Source organism: Quercus lobata, chromosome 2 (assembly GCF_001633185.2).
Source record: "Quercus lobata isolate SW786 chromosome 2, ValleyOak3.0 Primary Assembly, whole genome shotgun sequence".
Lineage (NCBI taxonomy): Eukaryota > Viridiplantae > Streptophyta > Magnoliopsida > Fagales > Fagaceae > Quercus > Quercus lobata.
The window spans coordinates 87,865,534-87,888,483 of record NC_044905.1 but is presented as its reverse complement, the minus strand read 5'-3'; the positions used below and the strand labels follow the sequence as shown (position 1 = coordinate 87,888,483).

The 22,950-nt window shown below is 32.6% G+C and overlaps 2 protein-coding genes across 2 annotated transcripts; both read left to right on the top strand.

Moving 5' to 3' along the window:
* Window positions 1-5,739: 5,739 nt before the first annotated feature.
* LOC115956845 lies at window positions 5,740-7,177 on the top strand. Its single transcript, XM_031075126.1, has 3 exons — window positions 5,740-6,037; window positions 6,478-6,583; window positions 6,668-7,177. Exons 1-3 carry the CDS (start codon window positions 5,895-5,897, stop codon window positions 7,001-7,003), a joined length of 585 nt encoding a protein of 194 aa, XP_030930986.1. The 5' UTR covers window positions 5,740-5,894; the 3' UTR covers window positions 7,004-7,177.
* An 8,908-nt stretch (window positions 7,178-16,085) lies between these two features.
* On the top strand, window positions 16,086-18,294 carry LOC115974400. Its single transcript, XM_031094749.1, has 2 exons — window positions 16,086-16,516; window positions 17,978-18,294. Exons 1-2 carry the CDS (start codon window positions 16,106-16,108, stop codon window positions 18,131-18,133), a joined length of 567 nt encoding a protein of 188 aa, XP_030950609.1. The 5' UTR covers window positions 16,086-16,105; the 3' UTR covers window positions 18,134-18,294.
* The last annotated feature ends 4,656 nt before the right edge of the window (window positions 18,295-22,950 follow it).

Below are 22,950 nucleotides of genomic sequence, written 5' to 3'. Positions count from 1 at the left end.
AAATGATTATTACTTTTTTTTTTTGCACATACAATTGTCATATTACATACAATAATCTAACATAGTATTCTAAATAGTATACAATACAATTATACTGTACAATAATCTTAAAAAATAATTAATAGTTTAAAGATCGGTAAGAAAACAACAATTGAATGCATAAATAAATAAAAATAAATAACTAACCATAATATTTGTCAAATTAATAATAATTTATTATAATCATATGTAATATCAATTAAATAAAAATATATGATAAAGAAGAATAGTAACACACCTAAGAGTAGGTCTGGGAGAAACGTGATACTAAGGGAAAAAAATAGTAACTTATATAAGATTATGCTTTATAAATATATGGATTTTTAACCACACACGTGGTCATTCTCTTGGAATTGGAGCAAGCACTAAAAGACTTTTTGGACTCGAAAAACTATAGAACACTTATCAAATTAACTACTTGATTAGACAAAAAGAAAACATAGAAGGGAGAAAGAGAGAGAAAAGAATCATAGATGTAAATATAGATTAGTTGGTTATACAAGTGGTGTAATTTTTTGCTGATGAAGAAGAAAAGTATAATAAAAAACCATTTCATTTTACCATTAACGATAAAGTAAGCCAGAGTCCAGAGAGAAAGTTTATTTATTTTTTAACAAATAAGCAATTTTAAGATTAGTGCTACTGACACAACATTTATGCAAAATTGCTCATTTGTTGTAAAAAGCTAATTACAACTTGTCACTTAACCTTTATTGTAAAATTATTGTGAAAATATCACTAAAATGATCATATTTCAAGTTTATTTCAATTGGGTTTAAATAAAATTTAGTGTTAAGGTGTTCAAAATTTTATTTTAGGAGTAAAAAAAAATTATATATATATATATATATATATATTTTGGGGGCCAGGCCAGGGGGTTCATTCATTTGAACCCCTGGGCTGGCTGTAGAGCCGCCCTTGGTCTTCAATCCAAAATAAGCCAGCATGTTGACAGCTTTAAGAACTTCTCTTAAAAACATATACAGATGTCTTATGAAAGTATTTTGTTATTGTGAAAAATAGCTTATCTAAGTTCTATGCAGATTAGGGTATGCTTATACGTTTTAGCATGATAAATAATTAAATAAATATAGTAGTTTCTTGGATCCAGCTTGGGAAAGAAAAGAAAAAAACCCGGGACAGAGAGACAGAGGACAAAAGTAAAAGGAAGAATCATTTTCTATGAGGTACCCACTTTGCCAATTCAAACTTTAATGGAGACAAGTCAATTTGATGTATCTCTTGAAGGAAAGCTTTCAAAGCCACTACTTCCAGTGATTGTCATGGCAATACGTAAGTGTACTCTAGCTAGTTTTCTAGCATGAGATAAGCAATCTAAGACATATTATTTTTGTCAAAAGGTGTGGCCGGAAAAATAATTAAAGGTGAGGTGGATCCAACTCAAAATATTATAGAAAAAATTCGAGGTGATTGTCTGTACGTACCTCAAATTAGCAGAGTCGGATATGATTAAAATAAATTTATTATTGCATTCTGAAAGTGAATAACAATCTCAATGATTATTATTCACTTAAAAAATGTCCCGGTTTTGTTTTTTTAATTATGATGAAGGGAACAATGATGTATACATAACAATAGAACAAACACTGCACTGAGGCCACCGACAATGTGTATATATATTTTCAAAGAATGAGTAAGATACAGTCATACTCTTGATAATTAAATAATAATAAAGATTTCGCAATTGAAAAGGATTAACTGGATTATAATATCATTCATTAGAAAACAAAACAAAATTATAATATCATAGTTGAAAGAACGATTAAATTTGCTACTATTTCGTCTCTTTTACTTATAAAAAAATTCACAACTTTTTATTGGTTTGAAAATTTTAAAACAAAAAGTAATACTTAGAGATACAACATAAGTCTCAGTTTGAAGTACAATATAATTTTTGGGACTATTATGGCGAGACAGTAGTGTGTAGTACAAGAGACAATAGTGTGCAGTACAAACATGTGTAATATACAAATATGTGTGCTGTATAAGACAAGGTAAAGTGGGCTTAAAGCTCACTGCCTATTACATGTTAACAATATGTGTGTTATACAAATATGTGTGATGTACAAGATAAGGTAAAGTGGGCTAGGTATTATTACTGTATATTTTATTACTTGAGTTTGAGGGAACTATTAATGTGTGTTATTGTATACTATACATTAACACATACGATCTATATATTATACGTTAACATATACTTGTATTGCATACTACTGCCTATTATATGTTAAGAGTGATGAAAGCTGATTTAAGCAACAATGCCATGCGTTACATTTAAAACGCCATGCAAATCCTGAAGATAACACATGGAATTAATGGCCTGAGACACCTCAATTGAATGAATCTCAAGCAACCGCTTGTATATTCATTTTCTTTTTGAGTTAAAGGTAAGAGATCTCTTCGATCATCCATGTAAAAGCACTGAAAAATATTCTCACCTCATGTGCTAATAAATCCAAATTTGTATCTTGACATGAACTTACATCCAACCAATATACTTTCATAACCACGTCGGCATGGTCTTACAATACAAATACTGATGATTCGCATTGATCCGCTGGACTTTTTAAAGTGTCATATGTCAAATGTGCATGCCTTTGTTTATAATTTTAGGGTTTTAAAAAGTGAATTTAAGCTGTAGCTACCTCTACCTCTACCCACTCAAGATGGAAGCAAGTGACTCTCACCCAAAAAAAAAAAATGTTGGAAGCTAGTGCGCACTACCTTCCAACAATTTTATTTTTTTTTGGTATTTTTTACACACATGATTTGTATTCTATTAGTTAAACTTTAATGCAGGCATGCCTACATTAAATTTTAACTAATAGAATACAAACCTCTGTATAAAATGAAAAATAATTAGGCATATGATACGTATTATATCCCTGATTACTTTTCATTTTAAATTTTATTTATTTTATAAAGAAAGTATTAAAAAAGATATAATAAATTGTAATTGATAGAAGATAAAATTGAACACATAAAGTGAGACATACTTTTACCATTTTCAAGGTCAGACAATACTAGTAGATATTAGAGACTTTTACTATTTTAATTAGAACCTTTATTCCTAAGATAATCAATTAAAATTCTAAAAATTCTCAATTATCTAATAGAATTAAACAATATCCTATCCATGTGCACCCTTGTCCTAAACCTAAACTAATGAGATTATGAGACATAATCAATCATAATTAATCTTTTAGAAAATCAATCACACAAAATTAATTAATTAATCATAATCATATGTGTTCAGCCTTAACCGCAAGAATGTGTACTAACCATTAACTCTTGATAATGCTATATTTAGTAGATGGTCCATTTTAGTCGCATGATATATCATTTTGATCTTTAAGAAGGAACACTGGTATTTTATCTATTCATGCTTCCACATAGGGTGGCAATTCGTGTTCGCATGTTGGGTTCGTGTTGTGTCAACTTATGAGTATTCGATTATATAGGTCAACATTAACCTGACATGTTTATTAAACGGGTCAAGATTCCTCAACTCTAACACGATCTGTTTATTAAATAGGTCAGTCGTGTCAACTTGTTTATCAAATTTTATCAAAATGAAAAAAAAAAATTAGGAAAAAAAAACAAATAAATATTTTTAATATAAAATTCAGAACTAACAAGTAAGTGTATCACAAATAATCATTTAAAACTAAAGCATATCCTAATATCACAAATAATCAATCACAATATGTCAAAGAAAATAAACCACAACAACTAATAAGTTTATATATGTAGAGTTTGAAGGGTATATTGGTAAAATGTCATTTAATTAAACAGGTCAGATGGGCTGGTCAAACGGGTTCTATGTGTTTAACACTAACCCAACCCATTTATTAAACGGGTCAGCTGTGTTAACTTGAATATGACACAAACCCATTAAGCCTTAATCCATAACCTGCTAATTTTGTGTCCTGTCGTGTCGGGTTTACGGGTCGTGTTCAATTTTGCCACCCCTACTTCCACATTATCTACATATGGTGGCGTATCTTGCTAGCCTTATTTCTCTCTCTCTCTTTCTCTCTCTCTCTCTCCACACGTGCTTGTGCACGTGCACACACACACACTTGGTCAAGTCACACTTGTCATAACTTCTATTGATATTACATTACTCAATAATATTCAATTATTTCCTATCTTTAATAGAAAACTATTTCATGTATGAAAAGTTTAATTTTTTTTTGAAATTTTAATTATATACAAACCATGAGTTTATGTATTAAATAGTGAAGGTCAACGAATTGAAATGAAATTTAGTACGCATGTGTGTGGAGAATATAGAGAACATGTGAACAGCAATGAGAATTTCAAAATATTAATTTAAAAAAAAAAATATTAAGTGGAAAAACTTTTTAGTTCTTGTTAAAGTAAAAAGGAATATTAAACTACTGAAAAAGTCAATTTATAGACACAAAAAATTTCACATACAATTGATATGGTAAATTATTAATAATTAGTAAAAAGTTATGTAAATAGTGAGTCTAGATAAAAATAAGTAAATACTTGTTAATTTAATTATTGTAGCAAATATTATGAAATTTTTTATGTGCTATACTAATATATTATATTCTAGTATATGACGTAATACATTTGAAAATTCTTACTTCGCTTCTACAAAAACGTACAATGACACATCCTAGCTACAACCATTTTTTTCACAAGAGACAGCTAGATGGGGGAAAGTTCAGCATCAGCTTTCCCCATACGCAATTATCAACAAAATAAAAGGAAAAAAGAAAACAAAAATAAGAGTTATTATTATTATTTTGAAATAAAATTTTATTTGTACATATTGTGTGTGTATATATATATCTTTTATTTTTATTGTTAGCATATTGGTAGAGTATAAAATTCAGTTTATCTTCTTTTATTATGTAAAGTTTTCTAAAGTTTCATTATTTTAGTAAGTTTCAGTTAGATTATATTAGAATATAATATAATAAAAAAAAGTTATTATTATATTGGCCTAATCCTGCCTACATAAAAAAAAAAAATCATTAATATCTTACTTTAATGATAAAGAAAAATTCCCACAAAACAGATATAATGGACTTCAAATAATTATATTTGTAATTAAAAAAAGTTTTATTATTTTAGATATAGTTTATTCCTTACTTCCTTACAAAAACAATAAAATGGATCCAATAATAAATAAATAAAACTTTAAAAACAAAAAAAAATTATTCATAAAATTAAAACTATACGAAACCAAAACTGGATAACTATTAAATTCAATTTTAAATTATTTATGTGCACCACAAGAAAAATTCAGCTATTTTTTTTCAAAGGTCTGACCATTTTGTTTTCCCCAACAATAGGTTGTGTGTGTTTGTTTCTCAAAAAAAAAAAAAAAAAAATATATATATATATATATATATATATATAGGAACCATTCCTCAAAAGAAAAAAAAAAAAAGGAAAAAAGAAAAGGAAGATAAACAAAAAAAATTTCACTACTTGTCAGAGCCCAGATACGTCATACGTGGCGATATCGATCTTGATTGGTGACAATGTGACATGACGAGTGGTCTACGTGGTATCGCAATCCAAACCTGGGAATCTAAGAAAAAAAGAGAAAAACCCACGAAGCATACATGTGATTTCGGTTCTATCTGAATTTGGTCTCTATATAAAGGAGTGAAGCATAGCTAAGAAAATCTCAGCAATATTCACTCTCATCCTCTCTTCAATTATATCAACCAACCAACCAAGCTCTTCAAATCCATTATTCGTTTTTGGTCTTAGCCTCATAATAACTTTCTGGTATTTTTGGAGGAGTAGTACTGCAGTTCTTGTTTGGATTGTAAAATTAAGCATATATGGAAAATCCACTGCGCCTTAAGTCCTTGAATCACATCTCGATTTTGTGCAGATCATTAGAGGAGTCTCTCGATTTCTACCTGAATGTTCTTGGTTTCTTTCCTATCAGAAGGCCTGGTTCTTTTGACTTTGAGGGTGCATGGTATACATACATACAATCTCAGTTCCAAGAATCCTTTTTTCTTTGTTTGGATAAATAATCCGATCAGTTTCAAGAATCTTAAGAACATTAATAGAACTAAAAGATTTTGTGTTTTTGTTGATGGAGATTTGTTTGATATGGCGCACGATGCAATTCAATTCAACATTCTTGAAAACCATGAATACAAAAGAGTCCTTCGAAGTTGTTGAGATGTTTTGCATGTCACCGTATCAAATATAAATGATATTGGTCAAAGAATATTTTTGATGGTGTACTACAATTCAACTTTCTTGTCTCAGCCAAAAAAAAAAAAAAAAAAAAAAAATCAACTTTCTTGAAAACTTTTTTCTTTTTAAATTTTATTTAATTTCACTGAATGATACTAACATTAATCTTTTCCTTTATTAATTTTTTTGTTCTTTGGTGTTGATTCTGAATAGGCTATTCAATTATGGTATTGGCATACACCTACTTCAATCTGAAGACCCTGATAGCATGCCCAAGATTGGCCACATTAATCCCAAGCACAACCACATTTCTTTCCAAGTATATCTCTCACTTTCTCGATTGTGTGTTTGTTTTTATGCATGTCTATTTGCTTGAAATTACTAAATTAGGATGTGTTGGCAGTGTGAGAGCATGGCAACCGTAGAGAAAAAGTTAAAGGACATGAAGATAGAGTACGTGAAAAGCAGGGTGGAAGAGGGTGGAATTTACGTTGATCAGCTTTTCTTCCATGACCCAGATGGCTCAATGATAGAAATCTGCAACTGTGACAACTTACCTGTGATTCCTCTAGCTGGTGACACCACCAGATCATGCTCACTTGTCAAATGCAATTTCCAGCAGCAGGCACAACAACAACAGCAGCAGCAGATTCAACAAGCAGTACAAATGACACAACAACAGCAAGTCACATGCCTATCTTCTGTTCACTTGAAGGAAGATTATCTTCCCTGTGCATAATACAAAAACCTTGAGAGAATTTCTGTCTAAAGCAGCTAGATTCAGTTTTTTAATACTCAATTAAGAGTGATTGTATATGTATTATGTGTCACTTGGCTCTTAATATATATAATTTGTTTATCCATTTTACTGGACATAATGCAGGGGCATTATGTCCTTAGGGTGATACTACAATTGTGTGAACCAAGTTCTTGTCATCTTTTCCATCTGAATAAATAAGTGATATATATTTGATTAGAAAATGGCGTTTTTTTTTGGGGGGGCTTAAGTTTTCATGAATCAAAGTTCCACATTTGAGCTGGCTTTCTAGCCTAGTCCATTTTGAGTGAGAGCTCAACTTCCATGGCTGAGGTTGAGGGAGTATGCTTCACTGCTCTGATTTCAGCCAGCAAAAGCTTGGTTAGGTTCAAAGGCTAATTTACTAGAATGGGTAAAACTTAGGTACAATTTCTTAAGTGTTGTATCTTACATTTTCCAATTGAATTTAACCATATAATTTTGTTGGTCAATAAATCATATGGTTGAATTTTTAATTGTCCATGAGAAAGATAGCATTGTTTGATATTGGTCAATGCAGTCATGAAGTTGAATTTAATTAGGAAACTTGAGTACAACACACAAAGAACCCACGTAGAATTCAAATGTATGCTTTGACTTTAATGGCTGGCAGAACTGAGTGTAGCAAGTGGCAATACATTGTTTGATTCTTTATCAGATGAGATATGTAAAATTTGCTTAGGTCTTCTACATAAGCATGTAATGAAGATTCAGCAAGGGGCCTGTCATGGGGTTTGGCTGGCATGCAAAGAGGAAGGCAAGCCTAAAAGAAAATGGAAGCTCATACCATCAAATTAAGCCCAAATTCAATCCTAGGATTTGGTTTGATTAGTTGTCCTGAGAGAATTTAAGCAGATTGGGATTATTTGGATGCTTGTTTAGATAGCTTGGTTTTTCTGCAGATGCAAGTAATGGTTAGGAATTTAGATGTGTATGCTTTTCATATTACTAAAAGTTTGTTTTAGGACCCATAAGCAACATCTTTGCAAAAGGTTGGACTTTCTGCAACATCTTATTGTGTTTAAAAATTTTTAGTAGGACCAATTACAATTGATATAGCAAGGCTCTTTTTAAAGTAATTCTCTGCATGATTGTGGTAATTTTGCTTTAGAATAAAAAGGTAAAATGATGATCATATTAATTAGTATGAAATTTTAGTACAAGTTCATAGGTTGAGTAACATTGCACGTCTAATTTGTCTGTCATTCTCATATCCAGGTTGTCTCTGATATTGTGAAGCAATGTAAACAGTGCTGCACATCAATATCAAATTGAACCCAAATTTGGCTTCTTTCATCTGTGGAGCCTATGTCCTTATCAAATTGTCTCCTGAGCCTGACTAGTTGATTTTACTTGTTTAATCTAATAAGCACTGCACCGTTATACACATAGCCATGACAGCGACGAATGGACCAAAAACGCGTTAATTAAGCATACGCATGGGGCAATCCATTTGCTGGGATGAAGCATCAATACATTAATGGTGCATTGTTTAGAATCCTATTATCAATTAAAAAATTGGAAAATAAAGTAGAATATAATGAAAAGCTAATTATCCATGCCATCCATGCACAATTGGACCTTTAAACAAGGACCATGCTAGGCTATAAGATGTTTACCTCAAGTACAGCAGACACTGAAGAACTGAAGGCTCAATTGGCTCAGCAATCTGTCTAGAAGCATAACAAGTCCAATGGGGCTTAGTTAAAAGACGCTTAGAATGAATGTCTATGATTCTGACTTGTGCAAATAATTTGTTCTCTATAATTCTTGTTAATCGTACATAAAACATGACTTTCACGGTAGCTTGTAGATTGGAATGTCGGAAGTGAATATAACTAACTATCTGCATCCACATATTTTTTTGGAAGCAATTCAATATATAAGAATGATTGTTCAATCTGTTTCTGCATTTTTGTCTTTCATGCTTCACAAAGCAGAACATAATGAAAAAGCTAATTCAATATATATGAGTTAAAAAACTATTGCATTTTTGTCTTTCATGCTTCAAAAAGATGATCCAGAAGTCATGCTGATTGTATAATCAAAGTGCTTGGCACTTTTAATCTGAAAGATAAAGTGGAACAAAGATATATAGTATTAGAGGTTTCATTGGAAAAGAGGAAGCTTGAAAGGAAGTTACCTTTCGAAGCAAAAAACATTGTGTTTTGATTTTTGCAAAGGAGAAGTACCATTTTTGCAGTTGCCTTGTTATGCCTAATGGGCCTTCTGAACAACACAAAATTGGCTGTCCTAATTGTTTAGTGTTCAACACCATGTGAAGAATCAATAATTTTTTCGATGATGATCTTTGGAACAAGAGACAAAAAACCAAGGTTACTGAGATAAACACTAGTCCAAAACTTGTAATGTTGTCATAAATATTATGAAGTGTGACAATACCATTACTCAACCTATAGATTTCATCTACCAAAGGAAAACACAACTTATGGATTTCATTTTGATTTCAAAGTAAATGAAACCTATATGCATAAAATTTTCTTGAAGAGATCAAACATATACTAAAGATAGAGATACCATCAATAATTCTAACCTTTGAAGCTGAGAGACTGAATGAAAGAAGAAGTAGGAGCTCCCTTCAGTCCAAAACAGCCAGCCAGAAGTTCAGCAGAATGTTTTGGGCTGAAAGGAACCCCCATTTCTACTTTTTTCGCATTATGTTAATGAAGAATGAACGGAGGATGAATAGGAAGAGGGAGGGCAATGGTGTACAATTAAAAAAAAGCATCCCTAGTTACTAGCTAGTACTAAAGTCTAAAAAAGAGTTGCTTCACTCTTTTCCTCTCTATATGCTTTGCTTGAGGTTGAAGGGAAGTTTTAACCATATAAAGGACACGAGGGCAAGACTTTTATCGACCACGGCTCATGATTTGTTCAAACCCTACAACCACCCTGGCTAACACATAAATGCATGAATGAATTGAACTGATTGGCCAAATTATAAACAGGACATGCACTCTAATAATAAGTTTATATTTGTAAAAGAGTTCTTTCCTCATATATGCACATGAAGTTATTGTAACTTCATGGCCATGATATAAATGTCACAGCTTCCTACATCTTTTTATTTCCTGAACTATGGGCTTCTATTTTATTGAGTTGATACAATCATCATTAACTAGAATCAGCTTTTATGAACTAAAATGGAGAAATGCGAGTCTGGCAGTGTAAGTTATCTGTTGTATTAGAACGTACTTATAGCTAAGTGCTTAAAACTTATGAAAAGTGAGACTCCATGATTAGGAGAAGGTATCTTGTGCATCTAATACGTCATCTTTCTCACTAACATGAAGATCTCATACATTGTGAAATCCATATGTTTGGAAGAAAGAAGATAACCGGGATATATGAGATAATTATTTCATGACCAGTAGGCAATGAACAAACAAATTTCATTGAGAATCAAGAGCATTTCTTTGTCATCAAGGAAACACTCAAAAATAAAAATTCGACTAGATGGGAAAAAGATACAAGGCCAGGACCATGCTACCCTTGGCTAGAATATGAATGTCTAGCGTTCTTAAAAGGTGTACCATAGGAGTCGACCTCAATCCATCTAATAAGAAAGCCCTCAACAAAGAATATAGTAATAGTACAACCTCAAGTCCAAATGTAAGTTTCAATTTCTTTTTCTTAGAATACAAGAGGACATGCGACATATTTTTCACATTATTGGTACAGTTACTGACAGAACTTCAGGTTCCATTTCTTCGTTGTGGTCCCTTGTGACCTATTGAGAGTAGTGGTTTTATCTTTCTTGTAGTCTATTGACTAGGATAGCCAAAGCCTCTGCCAAAGTTATTGTTTTTGTTTGCTGTGGAGGTATGGCAATGGCATAGCTCTCTCATCATGATTCCCCTATAATGAATTATGAGCACATGATAGTGAACTACATTTTCTTTCGGCCCAATATTTATTCTTTGCTTTCCTGTTTAAAGGACTTTGATTCCCCTATTCTCACTAGATCTTAGCTAATGAAAGTAAGTAAACCTAATCCTCACTAGCATAGACTGTATGGTAGCATTCAGCTTTTGATGACCTCTCTCTCTATCTTAGACACACACACACACGCATGCTCATCCCACACGTACGCACCTCTCTCATAAACACACAGACATGCACATTAATTTGCACTCACAGTCACACACACCTAATAAAACACACAAATATGGCAGCTATTGTTTACACGCAATACAAGATTTTTTTCATAAAAAGATTATATTGGGAGCTTCTTGAATCTTTGATTGCATCAACTATGAACAGTTGATGGTGTCACTGAAAGGTTTGTTGCTAAGCTTTTAGCCCGCAAAATTCCTTTAAATGGGGTGAGCCACTGAAAGCTTTTTTTTTTTTGAGAAAGAGCCACTGAAAGCTTGGAAGCCCATATACCACATGAAAAAATAGTTGATTATTCCAAGGATAAGGTACTAAAATTCAAAATCATCCATCAATGTCTACTACACCAAACATGGCAACCCCGCAATTTATGTCGCATTTATTTGGAAATAGTCTCTAAGTAAAAATTTTGTATTCCTCATTTTATGATGTGAGCATGACTCATGAGTGAGTTGTTATGGACTTTTTTACAGTCTATCTCTTAAATTAACATTTTGAAACTTTTAAAAAATATATATATATAAGCACTTTTCCTGCCATCATGTACATAAATTACATATATATTTGTAGGTTAAAAAGAATCTCAAAACTCAAAAAAAAAAAAAATAAATAAATAAAAATTGAGCATTCACTATGGTCAAAATTCTTAAAACTAGTTTCAAACAATTAGGGAATAGTAACAACTTTTGTCTTTGTAGGGTCCGGTTTTTCTGATCTGGCCTAGGATGCATGAGATTTTAGACCAGCGAGCTCGGTACAATGAATTTGTAGAGAGTGGGCTAAAGAGTTAGGCTTTGGTGTATGGACAACAGTTATCATGGTGTTTTACTTGATAGGATGAGATGGACTGAGTTCATCTGGGAGAATTGATCCTCGGTACAGTTTCGGGAGCCCTTTCTGGTCCCTCTTGTGTGTTGGGGGGTCTTCGCCCTGCCCTTTCTGCTTCTCTTTACTCTCCTTTTATAGTAGTTTTCTTCCTCCTGAATGGGGTCCCTAGGGTAGGTACTTGTCCCATCAGCCCTTTCCTCCAGTTGTTGGGAGTGGTTGTAAGGACAAAGAAGTATGGCCGTGTCAGGCACAAGACACTGAATGCAATAATGACAGCCTTTCCTTTAAACACTTTCGTTGTCCTTTTCTGTTTTAGTACTTTTCCCGCTCCGTGGGGTGATAGGGAGTGTCACTACCAGTGGCGGGTTACCTCCTCCATTCTCGGCTACATTGTGCCAAGGAGGGCTCTCCCCATGGCCGAGGAAGGGCTTTTCCTCCCCGCGACTGAGGAGGGATTTTTCCCTTGGGCTGGGCCTTTGGCCTAATATAGACATCGACATAAGCCTACTGGTCTTTTACCCCCCACAGTCTTTATTGACGAGATTTGCATTATGATGTATGATAGAGATCTGATTAAGAGAAAAAATCAAGAAAGCTTATGATAAGGCAGTTCAGAAATCATAATAATAATGTTTCATGTGTTATATTTTAGATTATGACAAATAGGGACGGAACCAAGGTTTGGACCTAATGGAGACAAACATGAGGAAAAAAAATTTCATGTGAATCCCAACTAGCGTTTAACGAATATTAAAAAAATATCAACAAAAGAGAAAACTCAAAATAACTTTTTCTTAATACTTTTCAACTAAATTATTTATCAAATGGAACTCAATCTTCTTTTAAATCTCAAAAATCATCTTTAACTGACTCTATACCAAATTGAAGCAATTTCCCTTTATTAAGAAGAAAAAAAGTTAAAATATCATCTTTCAATATTCAAAAACTTCTTTGTGAAATTTTGTTTGAGAATTTTTAAAAATTAGAATATCAGCATTAATTCGAGTTTGTCAATGTTGCATAAGAGGTATTGACTTCTAAAATATTTACATTTTTCTTTTTGAAAAAGTCAAATATTATAGTCGACCTTTTCATAATCTACAAATCAAATAAAAAATACGTTTCTTTTGTGCCCAATATCGTTGTAACTAAAAAATCAATTAGTTTTGCAAATAATAAAAAAACAAAAACTTAGGCTAATTTTAGTTTTTGAGGGGTCAAATATAAGTTTTCTTAAGGTTAAATTAAAATATTAAATATAAATATAGCATTTATTTTGTTAAAAAACTAAATTCTTGTGTGTTGGGGGGGGGGGGGGGGAGGTTTGGGTAAAAGTGGACAAAATTTTTGGTCTACAAAGGACCATATATGGATCCTAGATTGTTGCAGGAACCATAGCCTTAAATTATTATTAAAAATAACTAATTGGGACCCATAGGAATTGGAAAAAGTTTCCCAATATAACCTTCAGTTAAATGTAATCTAAATGAATGTAAAATGTGTGCCATTGATATCATTGGTCCAAATTGAATTAAGTTTCAGGACAAGAACAATGTCCTTAAACATTGAAATATGCTAAAACACCCTAACACAATATTTACCTTTAATACAAAGTTTTACGGCTAAGTTGATTTTAACACTAAACTAAACAATATAGTCCAAGTGTAAGTGATTTAGGAAATTTCCAAACTAACAACACTACACAAACATGGCAATATAGAAAGATAAAGGAAATAAAGAACAATAAGGCAAACCATACACAACACCACAAAGTGTTGTGGAAGAGGAAAACCCGAGCTCCGAGTGTAAAAACCTCTCCACCGACCACCCGTCGGAAAACTTGACTAGAATGAATAGTTGCAGACTTTGCAGTACATGGATGACTATAAATCCTCCAAGCCTATATCTCCATGTGTACTTGAGCCTTCCAAGCTCCAGCTAGCAACCAACTCCATTAGTCTTTTCTTCACCTAGCTTCCTGGAGTCACCACCGTTGAGCTACCAACGGAAAGCCACCAAATGACTTGGATTTGGATATGGATATGGATATGGTTTCTCATGTTTCCAATGCCATTCTCTCACTCACAAAGTCTATGTTTGTGGATGAGGAAGGTGTTTACAGAATCTCTATCAATACAATCAAGAGATGGAAAAGAAAGATGGGAACCTGGTTTTTCTCTAGGAAAAGCTCTCTCTTTTCATACAAATGGAACAAGCAATTGACCTACAATTAGCACTAACTTCTACAAGCAAAAGGAACAAGATTAATTTAAAAGATTTAGGGCATAGACTGCTTAACAATCGATGCAAAATCAATTTTTAGAGTTGATTCTATACACTATTTTTTTTTTTTATCACATACACAATGTTACAATCTTAGTCATTGAAGTACTATGAATATTTGACTTTTGAGGTATTCTTACTTCTTACTTTACTATACAATTAATCATCTTTGCTTACTTACAAATTTGGGTGTTATTGAAACTTTTACCTATATGTAAAGAATAATACTAGAGATACAAATTATTTTATAAAAAAAATTACAAATTGCTGATGTGTTGAGTAATTATTGGTAAATGAAAAAAATGATATTAATAGTAAGCCTAGATGAAAACCAATAAGAAATTGGCTACATCAACATTTTGTAAAAATATTATAAAATAGTTTGTGCTGGTAATATTACTCATATGTAAATTCACGTGTTGAACCCTAACTTAAAGGAGGTGTGAAACATGTACTAATTAATTTAATGCTAAACAGAGTTTTATTCACTTAATTTAGTCAAATGAATTTTTAATATTGTATTGTAGTAATATAATACCTAAGCGTAAGAATATGTGGTATATGGTAAAACCTCCTTGATAAAAAAAAATGGTAAAAGCTCCTATTTCATTTAATTATTATAAGTTAGATCTGAGTAAGAATTAATTATTATACGTTAGACATGACTAAAATTTGATTGACTTGACAATAAAATTATAATAAATTATCTCGTTGGTTTCTTCTTCTTTTTTTCTTTTTTTTTTGGGTGGGGGGGAGGGGGGTGGGGTTTCAATTGGATGTTAATTGGTAATTTATCCGTTTATAAATCTTTTTTTTTTTTTGAGAAGGTTATAAATCATATAATTAGAAAACGGAGTCTATTGTCTACAATTAATTGAAGGTACTTGTTTCTGAAAAAAAAATTTGAAGGTACTTTTTGATGAATAAAATTGAAAGGTACTTGATAGTTGATACCAATGTTAGTCTCATAATTTTTTTTTCTTCATTTTTCCTTGTTTAATTTATCATACATAGCAGGTATAAAACGATCCTACGGGATCGAGGTATATCCCAAAAAATATCAATTAAACTTTACCAAGAGTACTGAGTCATACACCCATCCAAGTAGAGATTATTCATTATTTTAGCACAAATCATTCTAAGCCGGAGATTATTCAATTTTTAACACGTACACAAACTTACCTGTCCATTTCACCATGTTCCTGAAACTAACATAACCACCATCATAATTCAATATTCTTCTTCTTCTTTTATTTTATTTTTTATTTTTTAAGTTCTATCACAAACTTATTGGTTGGCACTTGACAAAGAATTTTTCTCTTAATCAATTCTCTTTTTTTATTCTGCATGACTTGAAAACAAGGAGTATTATAATGACAAGGACCCATTTGTTAGGTACCATAGCAAGAATTGGCGGTGCAGGCCCTTCAGCTAGAGTAGGGGTCCATTTGTGCTGGCTTAGCAGAAGCAAAACTATTGGAGACATATATGCTTCCCTAATATTAATAATCACTCTCTTCCAACCACAAGAACCCATTATTTTTGAAGGAACAACAAAATATATCAAATCTTTCACTAGCAAAGACTCACCCTTTTTTATTATCCATGACCATAGGCAGTTACACATGGTTCACTCATTTAATTTATCTTTCCCACTTCTTAATCAACATTATTTTAATGGGTCTTCCTTGTGCTCATGATTCCAAACACTTCATCTTCAACGCATTATATATTTTGTACCTTCAACTTATTGAACAAAACCAACCCATTTCCAATACTGCCTAAGAAGCATCATCAATGGCTTCCCATGAGAAGCAAAAGAAAAGTTTCATGTCCATTTATAAGTCCACCACCGGCAATCATATAAAGCCGATGATACCACCACCAGCTGTGGTGGTGGATAAGAAATCCATTCAACGAAGTTGGTTTTCAAGGAAATCGAAAACGTGCAACAAGGAAATTGAGCAAGGTGGCCAGAGAGTCATAGAGGGAGGAGTTGGAGGTGTGGGACAAATATTAGTTGAAGCAAGGAAATCAGTTTCCCATGTTGAAACCAATTTGGCATCAGTGGCAACATTTCTTCAAGTCAAGGTCTTGGTCTCTGACATGCCTGAATTCATGCAAGTGCATGCCTTTCGTTGTGCAAGGCGTACTCATGATAGCTTGGAGAAGTTCAGCTCTAAACACATGGCTTTTAACATGAAGAAGGTATGTATGTTTCAGAGATTTTATCTTCACAAACATTTAATTACATGATGTTCTTAACATATAGTCCATACCATACTAATGCTATATAACATAAAGCAGCAGAAATTTGCTTGCCATTGAAGAAAAAAAAAAAAAAAAAAGGGATTGTTACTTTAAGCATAATATACCAATTAAATAAACTATAAAATTTGATGGTCTTTATTAACAGTGACCTATAATAAGTGTCAGTGATGCCAAGGCCAAAAGGGTGTCTTGTGATCAATTATTTTTCTTGGAGTCTCTTTTTGGAACTTCTCTTTTGTGGATGATTCACATTTGGCTATGTGATTTCCCTTTCTCTCTCATTCTGTATTCTTTTTTTGGCTTGGCTATGGAAATCAAAAAGCTAGAAGTAGAACATGGAATATGGATCTCTCTTTCTTTAGTTGGTGGGCCCCACTAATCAACAGTACCCTTCAGAAGATCTCAAGATACTGAAGATAGAGTCAAACTGAGACTTTTTTTAAATTCTGGGGTCATTTAATCTAGACTAGAGTCTAGACACACCACATGATCTAGCTTATAGCTAGGTTGTCCAGATTATTAGATACTGGACTGGATCGAGGAATCAACAACCCATGTGTATGGGTTTAGAAAGAACCTACAGCTACAGCTACAGCCAGGGCCGGCTCTATGGTGGAGCAAGAAATGCCACCGCCTAAGGCTCCAAGTAAAAAAAAGGCCCCCAAATTTTAACCAATAGGATTATTTATAATCAATAAATAAAATAATTTTTTTATTAGATGAAAAACAAATAAAAAAATAGAGAAAAATGCAATGTCGTCCACAATATTTTTCACAATACTTTTACAACTAATGCTAAGTAGCAGGTTGTTACAGCCTATTGTTGATGGCAAAAAAATAATTATAGTGATATTTTCAAATAAAAAACAAAAAGCAGTTTAAAATCTAGGATTTGTTGTAAAAAATATTGTGAATGTTGCACTTCTAAAAAAAAAGAATATTAATAAGAGTTTAATTAGCAAACTTTTACTAGTTTTCATCTAAATCTATCACTAATACCACTGTTTTACTTACCACTATCAATCTACCACATCAACAAGTATGAAAAATTTTGTCAAATTTTTTTTTTGTCTTAAAAATTCCAAAAAAAAAAAAAAATTCTATGTAGTTCATGTTAATTAGTAGTAATTTTGCATCTAAATTAAGATGATCAATTTTTGCCTTAGGCCCCCAAATGCATCAAGCCGCCTCTGGCTACAGCTACAAATAATTCAGCTAATCATGTACTAAATTACTAGTAGTAGTGTGTAATATTCTAAATTGTCTTCTTAAACTATGTGCATATATGCTAGTAGTATATGCCACAATAGTGGGGTTTATAATAATATAAATAAGATTTGTCTTTGGAACATAAACAAGACTCAAAAGAAGTAACAACTTGTCTTAATGCTCACACAGGAATTCGATAAAGTGTATGGGCCGGCCTGGCATTGCATCGTGGGCTCAAGTTTCGGCTCGTTTGTGACCCACTCAACAGGCTGTTTCCTTTATTTTTCAATGGATAAACTCTACATTTTGTTATTTAAAACGAAGATCCAGAAAGCTTTGGATTAAGGGTTAATAGGATTATAGGTTTGTTTGATCGATCACTAATGCCAGTATGATACTTTTTAGAAGCTATTGTTTTGTGTTTGATACTTAAATTTGATCCCTTATTGTATTTAGAAGTCTGAACATGGAGAAGTATTGTAATATGCTGTAACGTATCTTACAAGTTTGGGTCCTTATCACATTAAGCGTGTAAGTGAGATTTTTCAAGTTGAGGTTGTATGCTAATCATCAACTCTCTCTCTCTCACATTAAGCGTGTAAGTGAGATTTTTCAAGTTGAGGTTGTATGCTAATCATCAACTCTCTCTCTCTCTCTCTCTCTCTCTCTCTCTCAACCCAGGCAGTGATTAGAACTCAGAATAGAAGATTAGAAGTTTAGAACGCGTTAAATATTATTATATTTCGGTCACTTTTCCTTCCATTCTCCTTTTCTTCCCGGATAATTCAATCTCTCACTTTTACTATCAAAAATTAGATTTTGGTAAAAATGAGCTTAATTAATTAACCAAGAGATTACACAGTTTTATATACCAGCTAATATGAGTAAGTAACATAATAAACTACAATAACCAACTAACAAATTCTCTAACTAACTCTTACACGTGCTAATTAATAGATTATTTACAACTAAGCTAAGCTACTAGTCGTTTAGTTAACAACCATAAGTAAAACTACAATCGTTTTTCTCCTTCTTCTAGTTTGCAATTCATCTTGTGCTCTGTTCCATTGGCTGGTCACTTCTCCTTCTTGCTTTCACTCCGATACTCCCCCTCAAGTTGAACTGTAGGTGTATGTATGTTCACCATTCCCATTTTAGAAAGAAGATTAGAGAATTGATTGAAGTTTAGTGCCTTTGTTAGCAAATCTACTGGTTGACATTAAGTCATCACATTAATCAACTTGAAAACTCTTGCTAGAACCTTATCCCTGACCACATGATAGTCAATTTCTGTATGTTTAGTTCTCTCATGAAACACAGGGTTTGAACCAATATGTAAAGCAGATTGACTGTCACAAAATAATAATGCTTCTCTTTTGTGGTCTATTCCAAATTCATTAAGATGATACAAGATCCAAACTATTTCACATGTAACTACAGTCATGGACCTATATTTTGCCTTTGCTGAAAACCCAGAAACTATTGATTGCTTCTTGGACTTCCAAGAAACTAGTGAATCCCCTATAAAAATGCTATAACCTGTCACAAATCTTTTGGTATTTGGGCATGAAGCCCAATCAGAATTTGCAAAGCCTTTGATGTGTAGTTTTGAACTAGATGAGAACAGAACATAAGTCCCTTGCCTAGTTCATTCTTCAAGTATTGCAAAATCTTATGCACTACATCCAAATGAGGCTTTCTTCCCTTTCATACTTGCTGAGTTTGAGGTTTTACTCCATAGGTGTCTATGCAAGTTTACAGCCAAGAAGACCAACATCATTCAAGACCTCTAAGGTGTACTTTCTCTGGCAAAGGGCAATTCCCTTGTCTAATCTGGCTACCTCCAACCCAAGAAAGAATTTAAGCCCACCCAAGTCTTTGAGCTTGAATTTATGATCTAATAACACCTTAAAATAATTCACTTCTTCTTGATTGTTGCTAGCTATTAGGACATCATCCACATAGACCAAAAGAACCATGAATGAATGATCTTGTTGCCTAGTAAAGAGTGAATAGTTTGCCTTTGATTGTGTGAACCCCAGCTAAACTAGAGTAGTTGAAAACTTTGCAAACCATTGTCTAGAAGCCTGCTTAAGACCATAAAGTGATTTGTTTAGCTTACACACCAACTCCCCCTTACTGTGAAAACTTGGTGGAAGAGCCATGTAAACCTCCTTTAATAAGTCACCATGCAGAAATGCATTGTTGACATCAAGTTGGCTAAGAAACCAACCTTTCACATCAACCACATCCAACAAGCATTTGATAGAAACCATCTTGGCCACAGGTGAGAAAGTCTTGGTGTAATCTACCCCTTCCTTCTGAGTGAAGCCCTTAGCCACTAACCTGGCATTATGCCTCTCCACTAAACCATCATACTTGTACTTAACCCTATAAACCCATTTACATCTAATGGGCTTCTTGTTGGAAGGTAATGGAGTTAAGGTCCAAATATTTTTAGATTCCAAGATGAACTTGATGAATGGTTAACAAAATCTGGATTATGAGAATGAGAAATAGGAGAATTCTCATCAAGAAACATAGGTGGATTTGGAGGAGTAGAAGGCAAAGACAACTGAGAGGAAGAAGATGGAATATATGAATGAGTTTGGTAAGGAAAAACTGTTTCATGAAATGTGACATCTCTAGAGAGGAAAATAGTATGAGATTGAAGATCAAACAATTTGTAGTCTTTGACATTAAAGGGATAACCAATGAAAACACATTTTCTAGCTCTTGGAGAAAATTTGTGTCTATTTTGAGCTATGGTAGAAGCAAAGCATAAACAACCAAAGACCCTTAAATGATCATAGGTTCAAGGTTTATGAAAAAGTAGTTCATAAGGAGTTTTATTATGTAAATGAGGAGATGACAACCTATTAATTAGATGTACAGCAGTAGGGACGCAATCACCCCAGAACTGTAATGGAAGGTTTGATTGTAAATGTAAGGCTCTAACTATGGAGAGTATATGTTGGTGTTTTCTCTCAACAACAGAATTTTGTTGAGGGGTGTAAACACAATTTTTTTGGTGTATAATGCCACGAGAATTATAAAAATCAAGCATTTTAAATTCCATGGCATTATCAGATCTGATTGCTTTGATATTGATTCCAAATTGTGTTTGAACTATATCAAAGATTAGATTTTGGTAAGCAACTGAATAAACTATACTAACCAACAAACGAATTCTCTAACTAACTCTTACACTTGCTAATTAATAGATTATTTACAACTAAGCCAAGCTATTGGTTGTTTAGTAACAACCATAAATAAAATTATAGTCGTTTTTCTCCTTCTAGTTTGCAGTTCATCTTGTGCTCTGTTCCTTTGGCTAGATACTTTTCATTCTCGCTATCACTCTGATATTTACCTTATTTAATATGATTTTTATTTGTTAGAGATATATTAGCCCATTAGCATAGGCCCAAGCCTAATTTTACTTTGTGTGTAAGTTAAGTCTCCTACTTGTACTAGAAGTCTATTAGTATAAGGTTTAATCTACTATATACACATATGTTATGATTCATTGTAATACAAGATTTGTACTACACTATAATATATTATTGATGTAGCACTTTAAGGTTTCCTCTGTGGATGTAGGCCATTAGGCTGAACCACGTAACTCTTGTGTGTTATTGTGTTCTATACTTTATGCTTTCACTTCTACATCCATACTAGCATATTCAATATGGTGTATCAATGCTAATATTTAACATGGTATCAGAGCCACCTTCCTGTAACCATGGTTTTCTGTCCTTACGGTATATTTAAGAGCAATCTTTGTCTTCCTCGGTGTTTTTTTTTTTTTTTTTTCGTTGCGTTCATCTTCTTTGGCTTCTTACTGCTGCCGTCAAAACTCTCCGGTATAGTCAAGCCACCGTTAGAAGTCACATCAACACTGCAAGACCATTGCCTTCCTCAAATTACCGTCACATAGCCAAACTTCATTCGAGGGATCTTCTCAACTTTATCAAATCTCAAGATTTCATCAAACTTCCATCTTGAATTTGAGAGGGGGTGTTAGAGATATATTAGCCCATTAGCATAGGCCTAAGTCTAATTCTACTTTGTGTGCAAGCTAAGTCTCCTACTTGTACTAGAAGTTTATTAGTCTAGGGTTTAGTCTACTATATATACACATGTTATGATTCATTGTAATTCAGGATTTGTACTACTCTATAATATATTATTGATGTAGCCCTTTAAGGTTTCCTCCGTGGATGTAGGTCGTTAGGTTGAACCACGTAACCCTCGTGTGTTATTGTATTCTATACTTTATACTTTCACTTTCACATCTATACTAACATATTCAACATGGTGTATCAATGCTAATATTTAACATTATTCAATAAGAAATTACCTAATAAATGCCACGTCATTGTTATATTAAGTATTACATAGACCTTTTAAGGGATGTTTATTTGCAGTTCTTTCTTGGAACAACCTTTAAGATTTTTATGTATTATTATTCTAACAGGTTGAATTAACTTCAATTGTTTTTTATACTGCTTTTGTATACCATTTCTAGTAAGAAAAGGAAAAAAAGTACAAGTGGTGAGTTTTTTTTTTTTTTTTTTTAATAAAGTGGTGGGGGGGTTTTATTGCTTAAACATGTGTTGCATTTTGATACATCAATGCTTGGAGCCCGTTTGGTTTGTCATTTGAAAACATAGTGTTCAGTGTTTAAACACTGAACACTAGTATTCAAAAACAAAAAAAATATGTTTGGTGTACCAGTTTTGTCCTTATTATTTGAAAAACATTGTTCAAAAACCAATGTTATGAAACCCATTTTTTGAAATCAGCTCTGGATAGTTTTTAAACAATAAACACTAGTGCTTAGTGGCAATTCTGTAATTATTTCAAACAACAAACACAAGTGCCGGTCAGTTTTTTCATACTTTGTCAGTTTTTTTTAAAATGTTTTGGCTCTCTCCTGATTTATGGGCTCACCATGTTCTCTCTTCTAATTTAAAATATATTTATTTTGTATTTTGGTTAACTTTTTTTATCATTCAAAACACACATACCAAACACATATTTTATATTTTTTGAACACTGAAAAATGTTATTTAAACCATGATACCAAACACATTTTTTTTTTTATTCACACTAAAAATATGTTTTTCAACAACACTTTTTAAACCACAATTTTCACA

What these genes read in the sequence shown, in the direction of transcription:
- LOC115956845 (XM_031075126.1), top strand. Translation starts at nt 5,895, where the DNA reads ATGGAAAATCCACTGCGCCTTAAGTCCTTGAATCACATCTCGATTTTG. An exon ending in TTTGACTTTGAGGGTGCATG is followed by an intron (nt 6,038 to 6,477) that starts GTATACATACAT and finishes GATTCTGAATAG; the next exon opens with GCTATTCAATTATGGTATTG. An exon ending in ACAACCACATTTCTTTCCAA is followed by an intron (nt 6,584 to 6,667) that starts GTATATCTCTCA and finishes ATGTGTTGGCAG; the next exon opens with TGTGAGAGCATGGCAACCGT.
- LOC115974400 (XM_031094749.1), top strand. Translation starts at nt 16,106, where the DNA reads ATGGCTTCCCATGAGAAGCAAAAGAAAAGTTTCATGTCCATTTATAAG. An exon ending in TGGCTTTTAACATGAAGAAG is followed by an intron (nt 16,517 to 17,977) that starts GTATGTATGTTT and finishes ATGCTCACACAG; the next exon opens with GAATTCGATAAAGTGTATGG.